At 45.4% G+C, this 24,179-nt stretch overlaps 1 protein-coding gene and 1 pseudogene across 4 annotated transcripts; both read left to right on the top strand.

Annotated features, from left to right (window-relative positions):
• The first annotated feature begins 8,285 nt into the window (after nucleotides 1-8,285).
• Nucleotides 8,286-10,465, top strand: LOC100664837 (large ribosomal subunit protein uL4-like; annotated as a pseudogene).
• A 3,942-nt stretch (nucleotides 10,466-14,407) lies between these two features.
• On the top strand, nucleotides 14,408-18,621 carry ACP5 (acid phosphatase 5, tartrate resistant). 4 transcript variants are annotated; one of them, XM_064280704.1, is made up of 6 exons: nucleotides 14,408-14,549; nucleotides 16,016-16,102; nucleotides 16,347-16,613; nucleotides 16,827-16,954; nucleotides 17,093-17,438; nucleotides 18,037-18,621. In XM_064280704.1, the coding sequence occupies exons 3-6, from the start codon at nucleotides 16,347-16,349 to the stop codon at nucleotides 18,277-18,279; spliced, it is 984 nt and encodes a 327-aa protein (XP_064136774.1). In that variant the 5' UTR covers nucleotides 14,408-14,549; nucleotides 16,016-16,102; the 3' UTR covers nucleotides 18,280-18,621. The 4 variants fall into 4 exon arrangements, with proteins under 4 accessions (XP_064136774.1, XP_064136772.1, XP_064136771.1 ...); XM_064280702.1 differs by having other exon boundaries at nucleotides 14,408-14,649; XM_064280701.1 differs by having other exon boundaries at nucleotides 14,408-14,653.
• Nucleotides 18,622-24,179: the final 5,558 nt, after the last annotated feature.

Below are 24,179 nucleotides of genomic sequence, written 5' to 3'. Positions count from 1 at the left end.
ACTGTCTCCCAGAACAAAGGGCTGGGAGAAGTTTTATACTATGCAGTAAAAGGGAAGTGATACATATTCATTGGATTTCTGGGAAATAGCATGCATATTCAAAAAAGGGGTTGGATCAGACTTTTGGCAGGAAGTGGCTGGTGGACCTCCCGCTTCTGAAATGGGTGCTGAGTACTATAGACCCAAACCCAGCGCTGTCGAGCTGGTTACGACTCATAGTGACCCTATAGGACAAAGTAGAACTGCCCCATAGAGTTTCCAAGGAGCGCCTGGCGGATTCCAACGGCCGACCTTTTGGTTAGCAGCCGTAGCACTTAACCGCTACGTCGCCAGGGTTTCCCTGGGTACTATAAAAAAAAAAAAAAAAAGATGACCTAAATCCGGTAATTTTAGTTCCTTCGCATGAGTCTTTGGTTCCTGTGCAAGACTCATTATGGGATGGGGACATCCAGCAATCAACCAAACTGTTTCTGTGCCTGTGGAATTCTGGTTTTAGCTGGTTTGCCTGAAAAACAATCCTAAGAGGAAGCCTTAAGGGAAATCTGATTGTTTATCATTTAGAATTTAGCCTCAGGTTGAGACCCTGGTTTCCTCACCTACACCATATCTTATTTGCTTTGGAATTTTTTTACAGCCTCTATTCACAAGAGAGTTTTACCTCAGGACCCCAGACCTGTCTCAGAAATAATAAAATTATGACATAATATTTTGCATTTCCTGTCTAATATTAGGCAAAAACCTAAGAGAAAATACTAACATATAAATTTTAACCCAAAGAGAATCGGGCACTTCTCTTGGTTTTGACAACATGTTCTATGTAATTTACAATATTAAATAAACATTTTTTAGGAGTTTTTCTTTATAAAATTTTTTGTGACTTTCCATGAAGCTTCAAAGTTGTCAGGAGTTTATTATAAGCCACTGAGAAACAATACTTAAGTTATTTAACCAAAGATTTAAAGGTAAAAATCTTAGCTTTTTTTTTTTTTTTTAAGCCATGCGGCTTGGTTTTTGACTCAGGAATCTTATTTTAATGAAAGACCGAATCTTTGCCTTCGAGACAAATTACTCAAAGAATAAATAAACCCTTTTTTAGGGTTTTTTTAACACAGAAATCAAAGAAAATTTTGTTATTTTAACAGCAAGAAACACGATTCTTTGTTTTAAATGCTATTTAACATTAAAGCTCTTAAAAATCTCATAAATTAAACCACTAAACTTTAATCAGACAGATAAAACTTTTGACCATTATCAAATAAATTTCTTTTTAATCAACTATTAAACGTTGTCTTTGTTGCACATCTCTTATAGTGTATCCCTTTAAAATGGCAAAAATGAACACATTTATTAGCAGACTTAAATATATATGTATACATATATATACGTATCCCTTCTCTTGCGGCATACAGAACAAAATTATATAAAATTAAATTATGACAAATATCTATTTTTTTTTATCTATTAAGTCAAATTAATATCAGTAAGCTACCTAAAAGGTCTTAGAAATTATGTTAAGCCTGTATATCACAAAGCATAACTGTTGAAATAAAGTTTGTTTAAATATTCTAAGTTTTTATTTAACTTTTACTATTTCTCATATTATTCCCAATCTAATTTTAGCCCTTAAAGATTTTATCAACTGGCTTCGGAAATCACAAAGTCTCTGCTCAACTGACTAATTCATCGATATGAATATAACCTGAAGTCTCTGGCTAGGGCTGGAAACATTTTTCTAGACCATTTGAGATGTGTCTCAATGTGATTCCTTTTTCTTTTTTTTTTTTTTTTTTTTTGGCTTCTTTTAGAGTTCCCCTACTTTAGATAGCACTTGTTTACAGTTCTTTTATGATTGGGATCCACCCAATTTTTGGTTACTATAGTAAAGCAGCCATTTTTTCTTATTTTCTTTTGTCTTAAAAAAAGGTCTCCACATTTATACAAAGCCAACATCCAACATCATCCTAGCAGAGAGAGACTGAAAGCATTTCCCTTGACAACAGGAACCAGACAAGGATGTCCTTTATCACCACACTTATTCAACATTGTGCTGGAGGTCCTAGCCAGAGCTAATAGTCTAGATAAAGAAATAAACGGCATCCAAATTGCCAAAGAAGAAGTAATGGTATCTTCATTTGCAGATGACATGATCTTATACACAGAAAAATCTAAAGAATCCTCAAGAAAACTACTGAAACTAATAGAAGAGTTTAGCAAAGTATCAGGATACAAGATAAACATGGAAAAATCAGTTGGATTCCTCTACACCAACGAAGGGAACGTTGAAGAGGAAATCACCAAATCAACACCATTTACAATAGCCCGTAAGAAGATAAAATGCTTAGGAATAAATCTAACCAGAGACTTAAAAGACCTGTGCAAAGAAAACTATAAGATGCTACTGCAAGAAACCAAAAGAGGCCTACATAAGCAGAAAAACATACGTTGCTCGTGGATAGGAAGACTCAACATTGTAAAAATGTCTATTCTACCCAAAGTGATCTATAGATACAATGCAATCCTGATCCAAATACCAGCGACATTTTTTTAATGAGATGCAGAAACAAATCATCAACTTCATATGGAAGAGAAAGAGGACCTGGGAAAGTAAAACACTACTGAAAAAGAAGAACAAAGTGGAAGGCCCCACAATACCTGATTTTAGAACATATTATACCGTCACAGAAGTCAAAACAGCCTAGTACTGGTACAACAACAGATACATAGACCAATGGAACAAAACTAAGAATCCAGACATAAATCCATCCACATACGAGCAGCTGATATTTGACAAAGGCCTAAAGTCTGTTAAATGGGGAAAAGACAGTCTCTTTAATAAATTGTGCTGGCATAACTGGATATTCATCTGCAAAAAAATGAAACAAGGCCCATACCTCACACCATGCACAAAAACCAACTCAAAATGGATCAAAGACCTAAACATAAAATCTAAAATGATAAAGGCATGGAAGAAAAAATAGGGACAACGCCAGGAGCTCTAATACATGGCGTAAACAGTATACAAAACATTACTAACAGCATACAAATGCCAGAAGAGAAATTAGATAACTGGGAGCTCCTAAAAGTGAAGCACCTATGCTCATCCAAAGACTTCACCAAAAGAGTAAAAAGATTACCTACAGATTGGGAAAAAGTATTTAGCTATGACCTTTCCAATCAGCATCTGATCTCTAAAATCTACATGATACTGCAAAAACTCAACAACAGAAAGACAATAACCCAGTTAAAAAATGGGTAAAGGATATGAGCAGGCACTTTACCAAAGAGGACATTCAGGCTGCTAACAGATATATGAGGAAATGCTCACAATCATTAGCCGTTAGAGAAATGCAAAGCAAAACTACAATGAGATTCCATCTCACTCCAACAAGGCTGGCATGAATCCAAAAACACATAATGATAAGTGTTGGAGAGGTTGTAGAGAGACTGGAACACTTCTACTCTACTGGTGGGAATGTGAAATGGTACACCCACTTTGGAAATCGATTTATTGCGTCCTTAAAAAGCTAGAAATAGAACTACCATATGACCTAGCAATCCCACTCCTTGGAATATACCCTAAAGAAATAAGAGCCTTCATACAAGCAGATATATGTGTTACCAATTGCCAACCCGACACAAAGGGTACTTGTCTTTTCCTGAGTAAGAATACACGTGAAAGACAAACTTTATCTTCAGCAATCTTTATTTTGCTTGAGTCAAGCAAAAGGAGTCAGGGGGGATCTAAGCCTCTCCAGAAGACTGACTCTAAAAGGGAAGCAAGGCAAGGGCTTATACAGTTCGGTGGAGACAATGGAATAATGAATATTTAGTGCGTTTCTTTCAAGGGGTGGGTACTTCTCAGAATGGCGGCGTATGTTAATTAGGTCGCGTGTACATCTGGAATCTAAGATGGAACCCTCTGATATTCAAGATGGAGTCCTCTCAGCAGCCCTTGGCATCACTTATTATGGGATATAGCCTACCCCTACTTGATCTTCGGCACTACATTGCCATCTTCGGAGGGCTAAGGAAGGTCAAACAGCAGTCACACTCGCTCCTCTGTGCATACAAACCATGCAGAGGAGGAGGGGACTAGAAAGACAGTAAGAAGGAGATAGTAATTCAGGGGCTGCCCCAATCATATCCCATGTTGACAGGGTGTGGTTCCTGTTTACCGAACTTCTAGATGATAATCTTTTAAAAACTCTTTTGTTCAGCCACCAGCACAGTTAACCTTATCTGTCTCATATGCACACTCATGTTCATTGCAGCACTGTTTACAATCGAAAAAAGATGGAAGCAACCAAGGTGCCCATCAACAGATGAATGAATAAAAAAATTATGGTATATTCACACAATGGAATACTACGCATCTATAAAGAACAATGATGAATCCATGAAACATTTCATAACATGGAGGAACCTGGGAGACATTATGCTGAGGGAAATCAGTCGGTTGCAAAAGGACGATATTGCACGAGACCACTATTATAAGAACTCCAGATAAAGTTTAAACACAAGAAAATATTCTTTGATGGTTACAAGGGTGGGGAGGGAGAGAGATTAGCAGGGACAAGGGTCTGGGGACCATGGTTTCAGGGGACATCTAGGTCAATTGGCATAAGAAAATGTATTAAGAAAACAGTGTGCATCCCACTTTGGTGAGAGACATCTGGGGTCTTAAATGCTAGCAAGCGGCTATCTAAGATTCATCAATTGGTCTTAACCTACCTGGAGCAAAGCAGAATAAAGAACTCCAAAGACATATGGTAAAGATGAGCCCAAGAAACAGAAAAGACAACATAAACCAGAGACTCCATCAGCTTGAGACAGGAAGAACTAGATGGTGCCCAGCTACCACCGATCAGTGCCCTGACAGGGAACACAACAGAGAATCCCTGATGAAGCAGGAGAACAGTGGGATATAGATCTCAAATTCTTGTATAAAGACCAGACTTAATGGTTTGACTGAGACGGGAGGGACCCTGACGGTCATTGTCGCTGGACCCTTTGATAGCTCAAGTTTGGAACCATTCCTGAAGCCAACTCTACAGATAGGGATTGGCCTGGACTATAAGATAGGCAATGATGCTAGTGAGGAGTAAGATCCACGGCTCAAGTAGACACTTGAGACTATGCTGGTGGGAATGTAAAATGGTACATCCTGTCAGGTGGCGAGATGAGAAGGAAGAGGGGGACAAGGGCTGGTTGAAAGGACCTGGGGAATACAGCGTGGAGAGAAGGAATGTGCTGTCTCATTAAGAGGAGAACAGCTAGGAGAACACAGCAAATTATGTATAACTTTTTGTATGAGAGACTGACTTGATTCGTAAACTTTCCCCCAAAGCACAATAAATAAATTTAAAAAAAGAAAAGGTCTCCACCTAGTTGGAAGGAGCCTTTTAAAAGCTTCCCCAGAGCTATATGACCTCAGAGACTGGGGGCTGGGAAGGCCTGATCCTGTTTGCCCTCATTTTTTTTAACTCATGGCAGAAGACAAGATTACATCATTTTACTTCATTTTTGTATGTTTAAATTGACCTAGTGATTTAGAAAATAATATTGGAATCATTATTCCCTGTCCTTGAGCATAGAGAATGTGACCCAGCTGGAGCTGGGCTCACAAAGACTCACAAGGACACATCAACTGGGCCATGAGGTATAAAGACAACCCAAAAAGACAACAGCTAGGATAATCTTGGAAAATATCTTTTAGGGAATCTTTCACATGAGCCAATCAACCAGAACACAAAAGAATTCCCACTCTTTTCTTTTTCTACTAGCATTTCCTGAATAGAAAATTTGTTGGACCAATGAAGACCCTCTTGACTGTCCTTACTGAAACCTGTACCCGTGCCATTAAGAAAGAAAATTCAAAATGTAGGATCACAGTTTTAGCAAATCTGTGAAAAGGTGATGATTTCAATGGTTTTGCCCATTTCGTAGTGTTAATATATACTGGTCATTCTGTAATAGTCCCTTGGACTCGGACAGACATGGCTGTGGCAGCATGCTTGTCCATTTTCCCACTTCTGTCTATTCCGTAATATTGCCTTGGATTTAGGAGACATTGGTTCAAGCAACATGCTTGTCTGCTTCTCGCTTTTGCCTTTTTGAATATATGCCAAATAAAACTTTCTTTTTGCTTTACTAAACTTTGTAAGGTTTTTTCCCTGCAACACTAGGCATTTTGAAGGGCAAAAGATAAATTTTTTTTTTCTGTTGTCTTGGCTAGCCCTCTCTCTCTCTCTAGGCTTGCCCTATGCCTCTCTTTTCCTACTCTGGAACTGCTAATTTTACTTTAAGACAAAATTATCCCTTTTTCTTAAATGAAACACACTTCATATAATATCTAACTTAAGTTACTTAGAAAGATTTGCTTCAAAGATTGACATAAACATTTCTTTTTAAAGCCTTCTTATACCAATTAAAATAAACAATCCATCTTTCTTTTAGTGTACTTTTTAAATGGATCAATTTATATCAAAGTTTTTTCTAAGTAGCTCCTAAAAGTCTCTGGAGCCCTGATGGCACATTGGTTAAGAGCTTGGCTACTGTCTTAGTTATCTAGTGCTGCCATAGCAGAAATACAAGTGGATGGCTTTAACAAAGAGAAATTTATTTTCTCACAGTCTAGTAAGTTACAAGTCCAAATTCGGGGTGTTGGTTCCAGGGGAAGGCTTTCTCTCTCTGTCAGCCTTCTCATCAATGTTCCTCAGGACGAGGAGCTTCTTCACACAAGGACCCCGGCTCTAAAGGATGCTCTCTGCTCCTCGTGCGTCTTTCTTGGTAGTATGAGGTCCCCAGCTCTCTGCTTGCTTCCCTTTCCTTTTATCTCTTGAGAGATAAAGGTGGTACAGGCTACGCCCCAGGGAAACTCCCTTTACCTTGCATCAGGGATGTGATCTGGGTAAGTGTGGTGTTCAGACCCCACTCTAATCCTCTTTAACATAAAATTCAGTCACATAATGGAGGACAACCACAGAATACTGGAAATCGTGGCCTAACCAAGTTGACACGTATTTTTGGGGGGGACACAATTCAATCCATGACAGCTGCTAACCCAAAAGTTGGCAGTTTGAATTCACCAGCTGCTCCTTGGAAACCCTATGGGGCAATTCTACTCTGTCCTATAGGATCACTATGAGTGAGAATCAAGTCGACAGCAACAGGTTTTTTTTTTTTTTTTTTTGGATTAAAAGTCTAAAACCTAAGACAGACAAAAGATGCAGTTTTTCTTCGGGCGAGGAAAGAACTGAGGTTGTAAGACAGCCTTACAAAAAACAGCCACTGTCAGCCATAGCCTCTAACCCGATACAACACAGAAACTAAGACACAATGCTCTAGCCCAGAAGAAAGCTCTCAGGGCAAAAGGAGACAGAAAGACCACATAAACTAACCGGACAATACCACACAAAACAAGCATACAGGGATCTTAATTTCTTAAAGTGTATACAGCAATTTTTGGTAAGATCAACTCCATTCAACGGAAAAATCAGTTCTAGGTAAAATTTGTTAACTTACCAGAGCCTTAGGTGGAGGAATATTAAATCTTTTGACAAAATCTGAGTATCAAGCAAAAGTTGCCCCAAAAGGAAAAGACAACACACATGGAAGCTTATTTTCCCAACCCTAAAAGGGGGTCACTAAAATTCCAAATTATTTCTAGTATATTTAGTTCATAGTGTTTTTTAATATGAACCCCAAACCAACGTCGCGGTAGCAGGGGGCAAATCTAGGCTCATTTATTAAAGATGTTAAGCTCTAAGGTTCAAGCTTTTGGTTTTCTTCCTTTTGAACTTAATTCATTCTCCTGGCTGGAGACTTAGTCTCTTATTTTAGGCCTTAAATATACTAGTTCCTCCAACTGGAAAGTACTTTCAAGTAGCTACAGATGATTTTAATTTTAACATTGTGAGTCTTTATTGAGAAACTATCATAAAAGATCCGGAATTACCACTTCTCCCTGCAAATTTCATAAAACAGGTCAGGAGCTATCACCTGCCCCTGCAAATTTGGCAAAACAGAGCACTGTTTTCCAGGTTTTCTCTGAGTCAAAAAAAGAACTTTAATGAGGAAAACTGAGGGATTTGGACAGTGTTTTGCTTAGACCAATGTGTGGCTTTTTTTACCTAACAGTTTGCTCGTGGGCGGCAGGCAGCCTAGTGCTCTAGCCCGTCTTGCAACTGTCTTATTCTGTTGCAACAATGGGCTCAAGCATAGCCACAATTGTGAGGTTGGCACAGGATCGGGCAGTGTTTCATTCGGTTGTACATAGGGTCACTATGAGTTGGAACCGACTCAATGGGACCTAACAACAACAATAATAAGCCTGCTCCTCTATCCCATGGTGTGCGCTTGGGCACTGATATCCGTCTACCTCAAAAAGGGAGACTCATCAGGCAAAAGCGTTACTTTCCTGTGTGTAAGGCTCCCATTTGACCAGCTGTAGCAAACTTTGTTCACATGAACTTGGGCAAAAACAACAGATCGCCTTCTGCGGTCAGAGAACAAGCAGGTCATCAAACCAGTACCAAGTCTTGGTCTGAGTGCAGAGCTATGGCTCAAATTGCCAGAGTTCGAGGTGGTAGAACTCACTGACCTGGCCAGGATGCTTTTGGATACACGTGTTGTGGAGGCCACGTGTTTGCACCAACCGAAACCTGGCATCGTTGGCACCTAGAGTGAACACGACACAGAAGTGCTATGCTATCTGCTCCGCCATGGCTGTCTCAGCCTGACCAGCACTGGTCATATCTAAAGGTCACCATGTTGAGAAAGCGCCTGAACTTCCTTTGGTGGTCAAAGATAAAGTTGAAGGCTTTATCTTTATCTATGAAGACAAAGGAGGCTGTTTTGCTTCTTAAGAAACTTAAGCCTGGGATGATATAAAAATGGTCTATGCCTCTCAGTGAATGAGAGCTGGCAAGGGCAAAATGAGAAACCGTTGTCATATACAGAGCAGGGAACTGTGCCTTGTCTATAACGAGGACAATGATATCAACAAGGCCTTCAGAAACATCCCAGGAGTTACTCTGCTTCATATAAGCAAGGAAGTCACTGAGTGGTACAAATGGTTAATGTGTTCAGTCGCTAACCAAAAGGCTGGCAGCTTAACTCCACCCAGAGGTACCTCAAAAGAAAAGCCTGGTGATCTATTCCCAAAAGATCAGCCATCGAAAGCCCTACGGAGCACAGTTCTACTCTTACACACATGGGGTCACCACGAGTCAGGGTTGACTTGATGGCAATTGGTCTTTTTGGGTTTTTAATGAAAGCAAACGCAACATTTTGAAACTGGCTCCTGGTGGACCTGTGAGGTTTTTCCTACGTTTGGGCTGAAAGTGCTTTTCACAAGTTAGGTGATCTGTATGGCACTTGACGTAAAGCTGCCTCCCCTCAAGAGTAGCTACAACCTTCCCATGCACCAGATGAACAATACAGACTTAAGCAGAAGCTTGAAAAGCTCAGAGATCCAAAGAGCTCTCTAAGCACCATGCAAGAACACTCATCACGGAGTCCTGAAGAACCCGTTGACAAGCCTGAGAATCGAATTGAAGCTAAACCCACATGAAAGGATCAGGTGCCAGAAGTCCATTCTCCCCCAGGCTGGGAGTCACAAACTCTGGATGGAGGAAGCAGCAGCAGCGCTAGTGGCCGGGTCAGAGGAAAAAGCGGCTCCAGGCAGGAAGCCTGTGTCAGGGAAGAAAGAAGGAAAGAAAGCCATTGGTGTTAAGAAGCTGAAGAAGTCAGCGGTGGGAAAAAAGGCTGCAGCTACCAAGAAACCAGCAACTGAGAAGAAGCCAGCAGAACAGAAACCTACCGCAGAAGAAAAGAAGCCTACTGCATAAACCCTTGAGTCTGTTTATTCCATAAAGGTCAATTCATTTTTGGACAGTTTATTTTGAATAAAGATCTGATTTTTAAAAGAAAGAGAAAGGTAATAATAGCCACCTCTCAGAGGATACCATTCTTAATTTGGTTTCTGTTCACACCTGATTTTCTTTTTAATATGTACCATACAGAGTACTTGTACTTTTGTACCAAGAGGATGTCGACAGATGTAGTCAGAGATAGAAATAGATGTGGTTAGCTGCTGTTCAGTCAGCTCCAACTCATGGCCACCTTATGTACAACGTAATGAAGCATTGCCAGGTCCTTAGCCATCTTCATGATCACATTGTTTCGACTATTGTGTTAATCCACCTCATTGAGAGTTTCCTTCATTTTCCCTCTGTGTAGCTCTAGATCTAGACGGATATCTGTCTTGCTTTCTTCCAGACTGACCTTGTGAAAAACACAGTTCAGACCCCATCCTTCAAACCTAACTCCCTCCAGATTAAGCCTTTCAACTCTTTAGCTCTAGGTCCTTGTCCCTGCAGCCCAATAGCCCCTAATCCCCATCTCCTGACACCACTCACCATCCTTCCATCTCAGGTGCTTATCACACCGCATGGACAATCTGATCCCCACCTCCGCTCATTGACCTATTTGTGTCAGAAGTAAAGTTTAACCCCTGCCCACCCACACTCATTGCTCCAAGCACTGAGCATACTTTGGTTGCTCACTCAGACCTGCATTCCTGGAAACTCCTGGTTGGCTGGGGGGTGGGAAGTGTTTGGACAACAGCAGAGTCTGGGGAGTGAGCAGAGGGCTAATTGAGTCAGGACATCAACAAGGTCTGAGGAGGGAGCATTTAAGCCAAGAATTCAATGGTACGAAGATAGAGGAGGAGGAAACAGCAATTGCAGAGGTTCTGAGGTGGGAATAAATGTTCTTAGAGTGACCTGCGTATTGTGACCAAGATATGAGAGAGATGCCACATCTCATCACAGGTCCTTTAGAAATATCTCCAAGAATTCTCATGGAATCCAGCTTTTCTGGAGCCATGGAGGCTAGACGAACCCCTGAAACGATTGCCTTGAGATAATCTTTAATCTTTAAACCAAAATGTCCCCTGAAGTCCTCTTAAAACCAAACAGTACTTGAGCTTAACTTGTAAAGAATGTCTGCCTTGAGCATTGTGCTCTTTCAAGATCTATCTATATGGAATCAAATTGACAACTGCAACTGGAAAGATGAGATAGGAAGTTTAGGAGGCAGAGAGTTCATGTTAATGGGGAAGGAAAAAATGAGAAAAGGAAAGTGAAAATCACTGCACGACTTGAAGAATGTAATCATTATCACTGAATTGTACAGGCAGAAATTGTTGAATTGGTTTATGTTCTGCTGTGTATATTCTCAACAACAACAAAAATAAATCATAAAATGTATATATAAGAATAATAAATTATATATATATATGAGCTCTGGTGGCTCAGTGGTTAAGAGCTTGGCTGCTAACCAAAGGATCAGCAGTTCGAATCTACCAGCCACTCCTTGGCAACACTGTGGGGCAGTTCTACTCTGTCCTATAGGGTCGCTATAGTCGGAATCGACTCCACAGCAATGGGTTTATACATATACAAGACTTGTGCCCCAGGCAGATTACCAAAAACATTAACAAAAGTTACAATTGAATCAGTCTGTAAAGAGATTGGTTGAATCCAACCAAGGGGTGAGGACAGTGGGGAGGGGAGGGGAGGAGACTGCATCCTCAGACTGGATGGAAGGTTGAAAGGATGGGGTGGCCTGAATGGGCATCCCTTCGTTCTATCATTTCACAAATAATTACTGAGCAACCATCTATGTGTGCTCCTGCTAGATGCCGGGTAAGCAGCACGGAACAAGACAGGGAAAGTTCTTATCTCCACAGAGCTCATTCTGATGAGAGACAGAAAAGATAAAAAAGTGCGTGGTTTGTCCAGCAGCGATAAGCACTATGGAGAAACCTACAGCCTGATAAACACTAGACAGCAGTGGGGTGAGGTGGTACATTTCAGATAAGTTAAAGAGACTTGAATGCATTGGGGGAGGGAGCCATGTGGGTATCTGGGGAAGAAAGAACACTCCAGGTGGGAGGAACAGCAAGTGCCAAGACCCTGAGGTCAGAGGTGCCTGAGTAATTCAGGAAGGGTGAGGAGGCCAGTGGGGCAAAGGGAGAGCACAGGGAGGAACTCAAGCAATCTACACCAGTGTTAGGAGGCAGGGGAGCCGGGTGGAGAGGGAGGGAGGCTGTGAGCTAAATCCTGATCCACCTCCACAGTGGATGAACAGAGGGTGAAGAGCAAATTCAGAACCAGGGAGGCCAGCATGAAGACACAGCCAAGGGATCCTTTTATTACATGCCTTCTTTTTTTTTTTTCACGTGGTTATTTTAATCACGTGCACATGCTCTTAGGTTTTTTAATTTAAAAAAGTAAAGCACAGAGGATGATCCCTAAAGCACCTCTATAACCACCACATAAGGAAGCAAATGCTTCAGATATATTTTTCCTCTTCTTTTGTGAAAGAAGGAAAGCAATAGGGATAAAGTTGAACCCCCCGCCCCATCACCCCTTAGCCCCAATTCCATTCCTTTTTCTCCCCCCACCCACCTGCCTGGAGTTCCTGAGTGACGCAAACAGTAATGCGCTCAGCTGCTAACCAAAAGGTTGGCGGTTCAAATCTGCTCAGAGGTACCTCAGAAGAAAGGCCTGGAGATCTACTTACATAAACCCTATGGAGCACAGCTCTACTCTGACACACGTTGGGTCTCCATGAGTCAGAGTTGACTTGATGGCAACTGGTTTGGTTTGATTTGAGTTCCTCTCCCCCAGAGAAACAACCACTGCCTGGAATTTGAGGTGAAGTTTTGTTCCCTGTGTTTACATTTTTACTGTAGATAAATTAGGAGGAATCCTGCATTTATTCAACTGTAAAACAACTAACAGGGCTTTTCAAGAGGAAAATTCAAACAGTATATAAAAGTATAAAATGGAAAGGGACTGCCCCCTGCCCCCAAAAAGGAAGGCAATTAACAGCTGGAGACTTGTGTCTGTGTCATTGATGGCCGTGTCCCCCAGAGCCCTCGATAAATGTTGGTTGAATGAATTTTTTAAGTTCTTGAATCATGGATGTCCACGTTGTCAGTAACCTTTTTATTTTGGAATAATTTCAGATTTCCACAAAAGTTGCAACATTCCTGCAGAGAGCTCCAGTCTACCTCTCACTCACCTTCTCCTATGGTTAACATCTTACCTAACCATGGTACATGGTACATTTGTCACAGCTGAGAAATTAACCTTGGTACCTTGCTATCATAGCCCTGGTAGCCATGGCTGTTAACCAAAAGATTGGTAGTTCAAATTCACTAGCGACTCCTTGGAAACCCTATAAAAAAAAAAAAAAGGCAGTTCTATTCTGTCCTCTAGGGTCACTATAGGGTCACTATGAATCAGACTCAATGGCAATGGGTTTGGTTTTTGTTTTGTTTTTACCTTGCTATTAACAAAATTCCAGATTGTATTTGTATTTCACGCCTTTTTCCACCAACGTCCTCTTTCTGGCTGAGGACATTGCACTTGGTCCTCATGCCTCCTTACCTGTTGTTGTCAATTCCGACTAATATTGACCCCACAGAGTTAGTAGAGCTGCCCCCATAGGGTTTCCAAGGCTGTAATCTTTATGGTGGCACAAGAGCTCTGCTGCTAACCAAATGGTCGGCAGTTGGAATCCACCAGCCTCTCCTTGGAAACCCTATGGAGCAATTCTACTCTGTCCTACAGGGTCGCTATGAGTCAGAATAGACTTGATGGCAACGGGTTTGGTCTTAGGTTTGGAATTTTTATGGAAGCAAACTGCCACATCTTTATCCCCCAGAGCAGGTGGTGGTTTAGCAGCTGAGCACTTAGCCACTAAGTCACCAGGGCTCCTTTCGTGCCTCCATGGTGTACTCCAATCTGTGACAGTCTTTCCCTGTTTTTCATGACCCCTTTTTTTGGAAGAGTCCTGGTCAGGCATTTTGTAGAATATCCCTCTGTTTGGGTTTGTCTGGTGTTTTTCTCATGATTAGACTGGGGTTAACCAAACATGTTGCTGTCAAGTCAATTCTGACTCATAGTGACCCTGTAGGACAGAGTAGAACTTCCCCATAGAGTTTCCAAGGAGCTCCTGGTGGACTGGAACTGCCAACCTTTTGGTTAGCAGCCATAGCACTTAACCCACTATGCCACCAGAGTTTCCAGTGGGCCATGTGATATCCACATGACTTATCCCTAAGGATAGTGACCTTAAGGCAGTGTCTACCAGATCTTAAACATTTTGTTAAGGTGGTGACTGCCAGGTGTCTCCACTTAGTTTTTTTTTTTTTTGCTTTTCCATCCAGCCCACACTCAAATATCAGAAGGGGGAGTATCTACTTATATTATCCGGAATTCTCCTTGATAGGAAGATTTTGAACCTTCTCCCTTAATACCCATTTTAAACACCAGGAAACTGAGGTTGAAGACAGACTTCCTTACTAGAGCCCGGCCCAGCACCCCGCCCAACCTCCGCGGCCCAGGGGAAGGCGCCACTCAGCGCTGCGACACGGGGCTGTGGGCCCCAAGTGTCAAGGCGGGGGGCGACTCCCGGCTGGCTTGGGAAGGGCGTCCGAAAGGAGTCCCCAGCCGCCCTCCCTGGGCCAACACGTACGTCTGGGACTCTCTCTTGAGTTCGTTATTCCCATTTTACAGATGAGAACCCTGCAGCCAGGCGCCCAAGCAGGATTGACGGGTGCAGCCTGCCCAGGCAGGTCAGAAGCGCTGGGGGCGGGGAGGGAGAGTACCGTGGCCGGCCGCCTCCTCCTTAAAGCCGGGCAGCCCCGACGCGAGCGTCCCACGCCCGTCCCGGGCTTCAGCAACTTGGCTTTGGCGAGAGCGGCCGGCCCGGCCCGCAACCCAGCCGCTCGCAGGTGAGGCCGGCCGGCCGACGGCGTGGCGGGCGGTGTGGACAAGGACAACTGCCCCGCCGGCTTCGGCGCCGCGCCCCGGAGGGAGGGGTCGCCGCCTGCCCTCATGACCTTATTCCTTCCTGTTTGCCCCAGCCTGGATGTAGGGGCCCCCAGGCAAGTCGCCAGACTCCTCTGAGCCGGTGTCCTGGGCTTAGCATGAGGGGTCCCTTATCATCTGCCCCGACAAGGACTGTAGGGACTCGTTGTGAGGGTGCAAGTGAAGAGTCCGGGGCTGGGACTAAGCGCTCAGCAGCGTCCTCCTGAAGAGGGAGGGAGTAGAGGAGCGGGTCACATGGGCTGCAGGTGCAGGGGCCCCAACCTTGAGGCCTGACTTCCTGCCCTCAGAGGCTGCGGTCACACGGAGGGCCTGCAGGCAGCTGCTAGGGTAGAGGGCAAAGGTTGTAGTCACACAGCTTCTCACCAGCTGCCTCCTGCCTGGGTTCTTCCTTCAGGAATGTGGAGGAGGAGGGTGGGAACTTCCTGGAAAACGGAGGTGGTGGTGCGGTTTGTGTGTTGGAGAGGGGGCACTGGGACACACACAGAATCCCACGCTCAGATGCTGTCAAACACACATCACATCACACACCAGACACACAACTCACGTTAGAGACACAGTACAGGCACAGCATGGCTATCCACAAGAATTCAGGCACAGAGACACACAGCACAATTCAGGCACAAAGCGAGGACACACACATCCCCGTCTGCACAGACACCCTCACGGCCTCTCAGGAGCACTCAGGCACACATCACTGAGACACACGCAGGCCTGGAGCCGTGTGCATCTGCACAGACATGGGACTCTCAGGCATAGTCAGTTATACCCCGACAGAGACAAACAACCGTCAGAGGGCACAGACATATGAGCCGTGTCTTGGGCACAAAACACAGTAGACACCGCTACATACACAATGCAGATGCACAGGGCACCTTGAGCCACAACACAAACAAGTTCATGGGGCAGACAAGTCTGTGCCGACGAGCACGGCTGCACCCCAACATGCCTCAGGCAGGCATGACTGCACACGTGTGCCCAAACCCCCACCCCAAATCCCGCGTGCTACCCTGGGGAGATCTAGCACTCACGTGACCCATGGGGACGGCTTCTGGAACATTCAGCGGAGAAACTGCATCATCCTCATTAATGATCCACTTCCGCCCCAGGGAATAAAGGCTTGGTGCCTGCTATTTCTGCCCTGGAGCCCACCTGCCACTTGGAGCCCCCACTGACTGGCTTGTGCCTCCGTCAGGGTAAGTGCTGGACGGGAGGCCCAAATCCGGCTGAGCAGGGATAAGGGAGGGCGGAGTGGGCCTGCATAGGCTCCCCTGCCCCGCCCCTCGCTGGACCCTGTCTCCCCTGACCTTCCTGGCCAGCTTTTGCTGAGGTGTCCTGGGAACTAGGGCACCTCCCTCAGCAGGGCAGAAAGGGGGTCTCAAGGGCTTGTTGCCCGTGCCACAACCTCAGGCCCCCAGACGTACGTCTCTCCCCTTCCAGATGGATGCATGGACAGTGCTGCTGACCCTCCTCCTGCAAGCCTTCTTGGCGCTCCCCCTGGCTCAGAGTGCTGCCCCCGCCCTGCGCTTTGTGGCCGTGGGTGACTGGGGTGGGGTCCCCAATGCCCCATTCCACACAGCCCGGGAAATGGCGAATGCCAAGGAGATTGCAAGGACCGTGCAGACCCTGGGTGCAGACTTCATCCTGTCCCTGGGGGACAACTTCTACTTTACTGGCGTGCGGGATGTCAATGACAAGAGGTTCCAGGTATGTGCCCACTGGGTTCCCGGTGCGGGGGGGGGGGGCAGTAGGGAGAAGCCACTTGACCTGGTGGCCCTCCTCAAGACAGTCCAGAGGGAAGCTGACGGGGCACCTGCAGGTGCTTGGAGCACTTGATGATCCCCATGTCCCCAGCCCCTGGAAGAACCAGGTAGCTGCTTGACCTCAGGTATGGGGGGGCGCCCTTTCTGTCTTCTGCAGGAAACCTTTGAGGACGTCTTCTCTGCCCGCTCCCTTCGCAACGTGCCCTGGTATGTGCTGGCTGGAAACCATGACCACCTTGGCAACGTCTCAGCACAGATTGCCTACTCCAAAATCTCCAAGCGCTGGTGAGCCTGCCCGCCTTGCCCCACCCCAGACATGCACTCAGGTGAACAAAGAGGTCCTTTGGCCTGAGCCTGAGCCTGAGCCATCACTAGGGCTCCTTTGCCCAAGATGTCTGCCCACAACCTCTCTCCCCTCCACAGGAACTTCCCCAGCCCTTTCTACCGCCTGCGCTTCAAGGTTCCACGGACCAATGTATCCGTGGCCATCTTCATGCTGGATACAGTGACCTTGTGTGGCAACTCGGATGATTTCCTCAGCCAGCGCCCTGAGAGGCCCCGCGACCCGGTGCTGGCCCGCACCCAGCTGTCTTGGCTCAAAAAGCAGCTGGCAGCAGCCAAGGAAGACTACGTGCTGATAGCTGGCCACTACCCGGTATGGTCCATAGCCGAACATGGGCCCACCCACTGCCTTGTCAAGCAGCTGCAGCCACTGCTGGCCACACATGGGGTCACCGCCTACCTGTGCGGTCATGACCACAACCTGCAGGTAAGGGGCCAGTGGGAGGGCTGGGGAGCCAGGCGAGGGGTACCCACCCCAGCCAATGTGCCACATGCTATTTGAGGGCCTCCTGTGGCCTCCCAAATGTCAATACTTTCCCTTAAATTCTACACTAACCAGAAAAACATGCCAGAGCTCCCTAAAAAAAAAAAAAAAAAAATCTGTTGCCGTTGAGTCAATTCTGACTCATAGCAACCCTATAGGACAGAGTGGAACTTCCCCATAGGGTTTCCAAGGCTGAAATCTTTACGAAAGTAGACTGCCACATCTTTTCTCCTGTGGAGCCACTGGTGGGTCAAACTGCTGATTTTTTGGTTAGCAGCTGAGTGCATGAGCACTGCACCATCACAGCTCCTTGTCAAAGCTCCCTAAAAGCCATAATAATAGCTACCATTTTCCAGTTGCTTTTTTCGGTGCTCTACCTGTGAAGTAGGAAATTCTACAGTTGGGGAAACTGAGGCACAGAAGGGTTATGAACCTTGCCCAAGGTGACTCTGTGGTCAGGAACAGACCTCACCCTGGCCCTCAGGTGGGTGGTCATGGGGGCCTTGGGGCTCCACTGAGCCCTGTGTCCTCTTGTCTGCAGTACCTTCAGGATCAGAATGGCGTGGGCTACGTGCTGAGTGGAGCTGGGAACTTCATGGACTCCTCAAAACGGCACCAGCGCAAAGTCCCTAGCGGCTACCTGCGCTTCCACTATGGAGCTGAAGACTCACTGGGAGGCTTTGCCTACGTAGAGATCAGCCCCAAGGAAATGAGCATCACTTACATCGAGGCCTCGGGCAAGTCCCTCTTCAAGACCAGCCTGCCCAGACGACCCAGGCCCTGAGCCCCATAAGGGTCCTGCTCTGAGGCCTGAGGCAATGGGGCCTCCCACCAGTGGGTAGGTGAGCCCTGCTGGGGCCCTGCCCACGGGGAGGCTTTTCTTCAGGTCTTTGGGGCTGGGGCAGAGCAGGAAGGAGAACCACAACCAAGGAACTGTGGTGCCATGTGGCACTGTGTCATGGATGCCCAAGGATGTGAAAGAGACATGGACACGTGTAAGGGCCAGAGTGCTATGCCTGGTGGCTGGGCTTGGGGGGCAGGGGCAGGGAGGGGAAGCTTTCTCCTGATTCAAGCCTCCTTCTGTCACTGCCATTCAATAAAAGAATCGTTGCCAAGGCCTAGCGTGTGCCCTGAGTGTCTGTCCTCTCCTCGCTGGCAAGTTGTCAGCGCTCCTCAGAGTTGCTGCTCTGTGCCTCCATCTCTTAGCCCCACCCATAGCCAACTGGCCTCACACATGGATGCAATTTTAAGTAAAAACCAATTGGAAAGAAGGGTATGGCACAAAGTAAGTCTTCCTCCAAGACCAGATAGGCAGGCCCCCAGGTTCACCTTCCTGGTGGCAACCACCAGGTCACTTTGTTTCCTTCCACAGTCAATGCTTCCATCAGGAAAAAGTCTCCCTTTTTCACACCAAAGCAACCCAATATGCACGTAGTTCTGCACTTGTTCCTACTTAACCACAACTCTTAGATTCTTCATATCAGAACATTCATCGTTCATATCAGAACAGTCTTGTCAACTTAAATATGGAATCGGTAATACATTTATGTTCTTGTTGTCATTAGGTACTGTCGAGTCGGTTTCGACTCATAGCAACCCTATAGGACAGAGTAGAACTGTCCCATAGGGTTTCCAAGGAGTGGCTAGTGGATCTGAACCGCCAACCTTTTGGTTAGCAGCCGAGTTCTTAACCACTATGCCACCAGGGCTCCAAATACATTCATAGGGCTCAAAAATCTAAGGTTTATAGAAAGATGGAATGTCTCACTCCCACCCTGGGAACTCTCACCTGGTTCGCCCCATTCCTTCCCCATCTCCTATAAGGAAATAATGTTTTATTCATGCCTTGTGTTTCCTTCCAGGATTTCTTTAGGCAAATGAAAGCAAATGTGAATGTTTCTTCTCCCCTTTCCCACTGATCTGCACCTTGCTTTTTTAAAAATCAACTTTTTGAGGTATTAAAACAAAAAAAAAACATTGCCATTGAGTCGATTCCAACTCATAGCGACCCTATAGGACAGAATAAAACTGCCCCATAATGTTTCTAAGATTGTAAATCTTTACAGAGGCAGACTGCCACATCTTTTTCCCATGGAGCAGCTGGTGGGTTCAAACCACCAACCTTTTGCTTAGCAACCACGTGCTTAACCATCGTACTACCAGGGCTCCTATTGAGGCATAACTGACATGTTTTAACTGTACAGTTCAATAAGTTTTGACAAATGCATTCACCCACAGACTCGCCACCAGAATCAAGATGTAGAATATTTCCAATACCCCAAAAGATCGAACTTGATGTATCTATTTGTTATGCCCTGAAGATCTACCTGTCAGCCCTGGGGAGAGCTCCAGTGCTTTCCACAGCCACAGAGGCCCTGCCATTAGCCTATGCCACTGTTTATCAAACCACTTGTCTATTGAGGGCCACCTGAATTGCTTCCAACATTTCTGCTATCCTTAAACAATGCAGGGGGGGAGAAAGGCTGTATATTTGTTTCCTGTGTTTGCAGATATGTTTGTTAGATAAACAGGATAAACTCCCAGGAATATGGTTGACTTTCCCTTCAGCAGGCACGGAGCTTCCGCCTTAGGTCACAGGCTCCTTGCTGGTGTCTGCTGAGGTCTTTTCCAACCTTCCCCTCTCACAAACAAGGCTGCAGTAGACATTCCTGAACCTATTGTGAGGGACCCTGCCCACAAAGGACTCTGGGAGAGAACCAGAATACATTCCTGAGCAAGTGACCTGGGCCAGGAAAAAACACACCATGTACCTAACTTCATGGTAAAGTCAGTCGAAGCCCATTAAATAGTACAAAAACAACCCCATCCACCAAAGATTAAACATGTTTTTTCCTGGTCCCCTTGCATGTATCCTTGCACATAAGCACTAGGTATCTAAACCCCTTCACACACTGCTGTGTGCAGACCTCTGTCCAGGTGACGCTTGACGTTTCACTGTCTGTCGTGAGAATCTTGTTGTCGACCTCTGTATATAAGTTCCCTAATAAAGTCTTGTCTGATCAACCTGGTGTTTCCACCTCTTTTTTCAGAATCCAGTCTGTGTCCCTGTGGGCCACTCCTGCTGCTGGCCCAGTGGGGAGCAACACCCATGCTTTTGTACATCTGTGCAAGCACATGTATAGGAAAACTTCTAGAAGCAGAATGATTTCAGGGGGCCTGGTTCTTACAATAAACATTGAAAGCAGTGTGCTTACTGTGGGTTGAAAGCTGGCCGGGAGCTCAGTTCCCCTTTCAGGAGAGTTGGGTAATGCTCCCCAACAGACAGCCCGAGCACAAGACAACCCATAAACACCACTCCCCAGGCCTACCCTCAACTGCCACTTCAGATGTGACAGGGCAGGGACCCGACTGTTTGGCTCCAGATGCCAGCCCAGCTGAGTGAGGTGAAATATTAACCTGGACAAAATGTAACTGAGATTCCTTCTGGGGAGAGAGTCTTCGTAGGAACGGCACATCCTGTTTGCTACTTTATTTAAAAAAAAAAAAAAGCTGCCGTTCAGTCGATTTTGACTCATAGTGCCCCTGTAGGACAGAGTAGAACTGCCCCATAGGGTTTCCAAGGAACGGCTGGTAGATTTGAACTGCAAACCTTTTGGCTGGCAGCGAAGCTCTTAACCACTGTGCCACAAAGGCTCAGTGCTACTTTGTAGATATCAATAATGTTGAATTTGTTACAAGGTGTATGTGTTACTGTTATAATTAAACAAAACTATCTTAGCAAAATGTCAGCCCTGAGTTCATTCTAACTGACGCCCAGCATTACTACCAGACAAGCTCCGACTCAAAAAAAAATCATTGAGGCAGGGGCCAGACTCATCCCCATTTCTCAGCGGACATTTTCCCACAGTCCAGACCAGGAAGTGGAAGACCCTCAGTGTTAGCCACTGACTCAGAGACTCCAGGCAGGCAGGGGTCTGAATCAGAGGCTGCCTTAGCCCAACATCCCCATTCACAGTGGAAGGGCTCAGAGTGCAGAAATGGGAAGTGACACATCCCAGGTCACACGGAGAACGAGTAGCAGGGAGGGGGGATTGAAACCCAGGCCCCCTCCTCCACGCCAACCAAGAGCTTCTACTGAGCACCAAGGACAAAAGCCCTGTGCCAGGCAGCTGGGGACAAAAGAAGCACCAAGAGGATTAAGGCAAGATGGGCACTGTCTTAGCTATTTAAAGCTGCTACAACAGAAATACCACAAGTGGATGCCTTTAACAAACAGAAGTTTATTCTCTCAGTCTAGTAGGCTAGAAGTCTGAATTCAGGGCACCAGCTCCAGGGAAAGGCTTTCTCTCTTTGTCAGCTCTAGAGGAAGGTCCTTGTCCTCAATCTTCCCCTGCTCTAGTTGCTTCTCAGTGCAGGGACCTTGGACCCAAAGGATGCACTCTTCTCCTGGCACACTTCCTTGGTGGTATGAGGTCCTCCTGTCTCTCTGCTCTCTCCTCTCTTTTGTATCAGGAAAGAGATCGACTCCAGACACAACCTGATCTTGTAGATTGAGTCCTGCCTCATTAACAGAACTGCCTGTCATCCTGCCCATTAACATAATAGAGGTAGGAGTTACAGCACATAGGAAAATCACATCAGATGACAACATGGTGGACAATCCACAATACTGGGAATCATGGCCTAGCCAAGTTGACACACTTTTGGGGGGACACAATCCAACCCAACAATAAGCACTCACCTTCAGGTGGCTTCCATTCAACTGGGGGGGAGTACGATGCTAGTCAGCGCACAGCTGTTATTAGAAAGTCTTATTGAGCAACCACACCTGATTTCAACCATCATCAATACTAGCACTGGTAATATCATCTCCGACCCCAGTCCTCACACCGGGTACTGGGCCAGGCACCAGCAATCTCATGCAGCAAACAGCCCTTACTGGAGGGGCAGGATACGCCCACCTCCTAAACAGCAACGAAGGCCAAGAAGTGTGAAAAAGGAGTCTAAACATGGATGAGCCTCAAACATAGCATGCTATGTTTATACGACTTCCATTTATATGACTTCCTGAAAAATACAAAGCAACCGGAACCAAAAGTCCCTGGGTAGGGTGTAAACAGTTAATGTGCTTGGCTGCTAACTGTAAGGTTGGCAGTTCAAGTCCACCCAGAGGTGCCTCAGAAGAAAGTCCTGGTGATCTGCTTGTGAAAAATCAGCTCTTGGAAACCCTATGGAGCACAGTTCTACTCCGACACACACAGAGTCTCCATGAGTTGGGATCAAATCAATGGCAACTAGTTAACTGGTTATGAACCAAAAACATGTAAGTGGGTGCCAGGGGCATGGGGGTGGGGGGAGGAGTTGACTACAAAGGGGCAGGAGGAAACTTCTTGGGGGGGTGGATATCTTTACTCTCTCGAGTGTGGTAGTAGTTTCAGGCGTGTGCACATGTCAAAACATATCAGATTTCACAGTTTAAATATAGGCAGTTTACTGTTTTTCAATTATACCTCAATAAATTTGTTTATTAAAAAAAAAAGAAAGAAGAAAACTAAAACTAACCTCACAATCATGAGTAAATGAAAAATATATACACCATGTAACCCAGAAAAGTAACTTTTGGAAGTCTATCTTTCACAATAAAAGACCCCGTCTTTAGGATACTGGTCCAGGGACTTTTACTGCATCATTTGCAGAGGCAAAAATCGGAGCACTCCTGAACATGTCCATCAGTAGGATAATGGTTGAATATACTATGGCAGAGGCCATAGTGGCATTATGAATTATGGAGATACTAAAAAGAAGAATTAGATGTATGTGCACTGACCATTATGTGAAAATAACAAGTTCCAGGGTAATGTGTATAGTATGATGCCATCCTTTGTGTGTACAAGTTTGTACCGGCATGGAGAAAGGACACTCCAGGGCAGTTCCCAACAAGGGTAGCACTGCCCCCTATAGGACACTGTAGAGAGAGTGCTGCAGAGCCCCAGAATCTAAACAGTGAAATACATGGTTTTTTTTTTTTTTCCAGTGAACTATATTTGAAATACATTTCATTACAAATTATTGTCCTGAACACTCTAATGAAATAGCTCTTATCAAGGTCACCAGTGACCAAACACTTGCCAATTCTCTTTTCTCATTTTACTCAAACTCTCAGCCACGTTTTCCACAAGTGACTGCTATCTTCATCTTGGAACACTCTCCTTTCAAGGCTTCCGACACCTCTTTCTCCTTTTACTTCATTGACATGCCCAGTCTCTTGGTGGCTCTTCCTCCAAACAGTCTTTGAGGTTGGGGAGCTCCTGGTCTCTTCTTAGCTCTCTCCTTTTGCTATACTTTGCCCTTTACCTCTTGAAACCAGGTGACCTCTCTGGCCCCAAGGCTTCAAATATCCTCCATATGCTAATGACTCTATTGCATCCATATCTTTTCCCTGAGTGCCAGGCTCCCATTTCCAACGGCCTGCTCCACATCTCCCTTTGTCTCAAACTTGTCATGGCCAAAACACAAGCCTTGACTCTCCTCCAAATCATCTCCCCTAAGCCTTCCTCGGAAACCCTGGGGGTGTGTGGTTAAGTGCTACGGCTGCTAACCAAAAGGTCTGCAGTTCGAATCCACCAGGTTCTCCTTGGAAACTCTATGGGGCAGTTCCACTCTGTCCTATAGGGTCGCTATGAGTCGGAATCGACTCGACGGCAACAGGTTTGGGTTTTTTTT

The sequence above is a fragment of the Loxodonta africana genome, chromosome 3 (genome assembly GCF_030014295.1).
Source record: "Loxodonta africana isolate mLoxAfr1 chromosome 3, mLoxAfr1.hap2, whole genome shotgun sequence".
NCBI lineage: Eukaryota > Metazoa > Chordata > Mammalia > Proboscidea > Elephantidae > Loxodonta > Loxodonta africana.
Note: the sequence above shows the minus strand (reverse complement) of the source record. Positions and strands in the feature narration are given on the sequence as shown.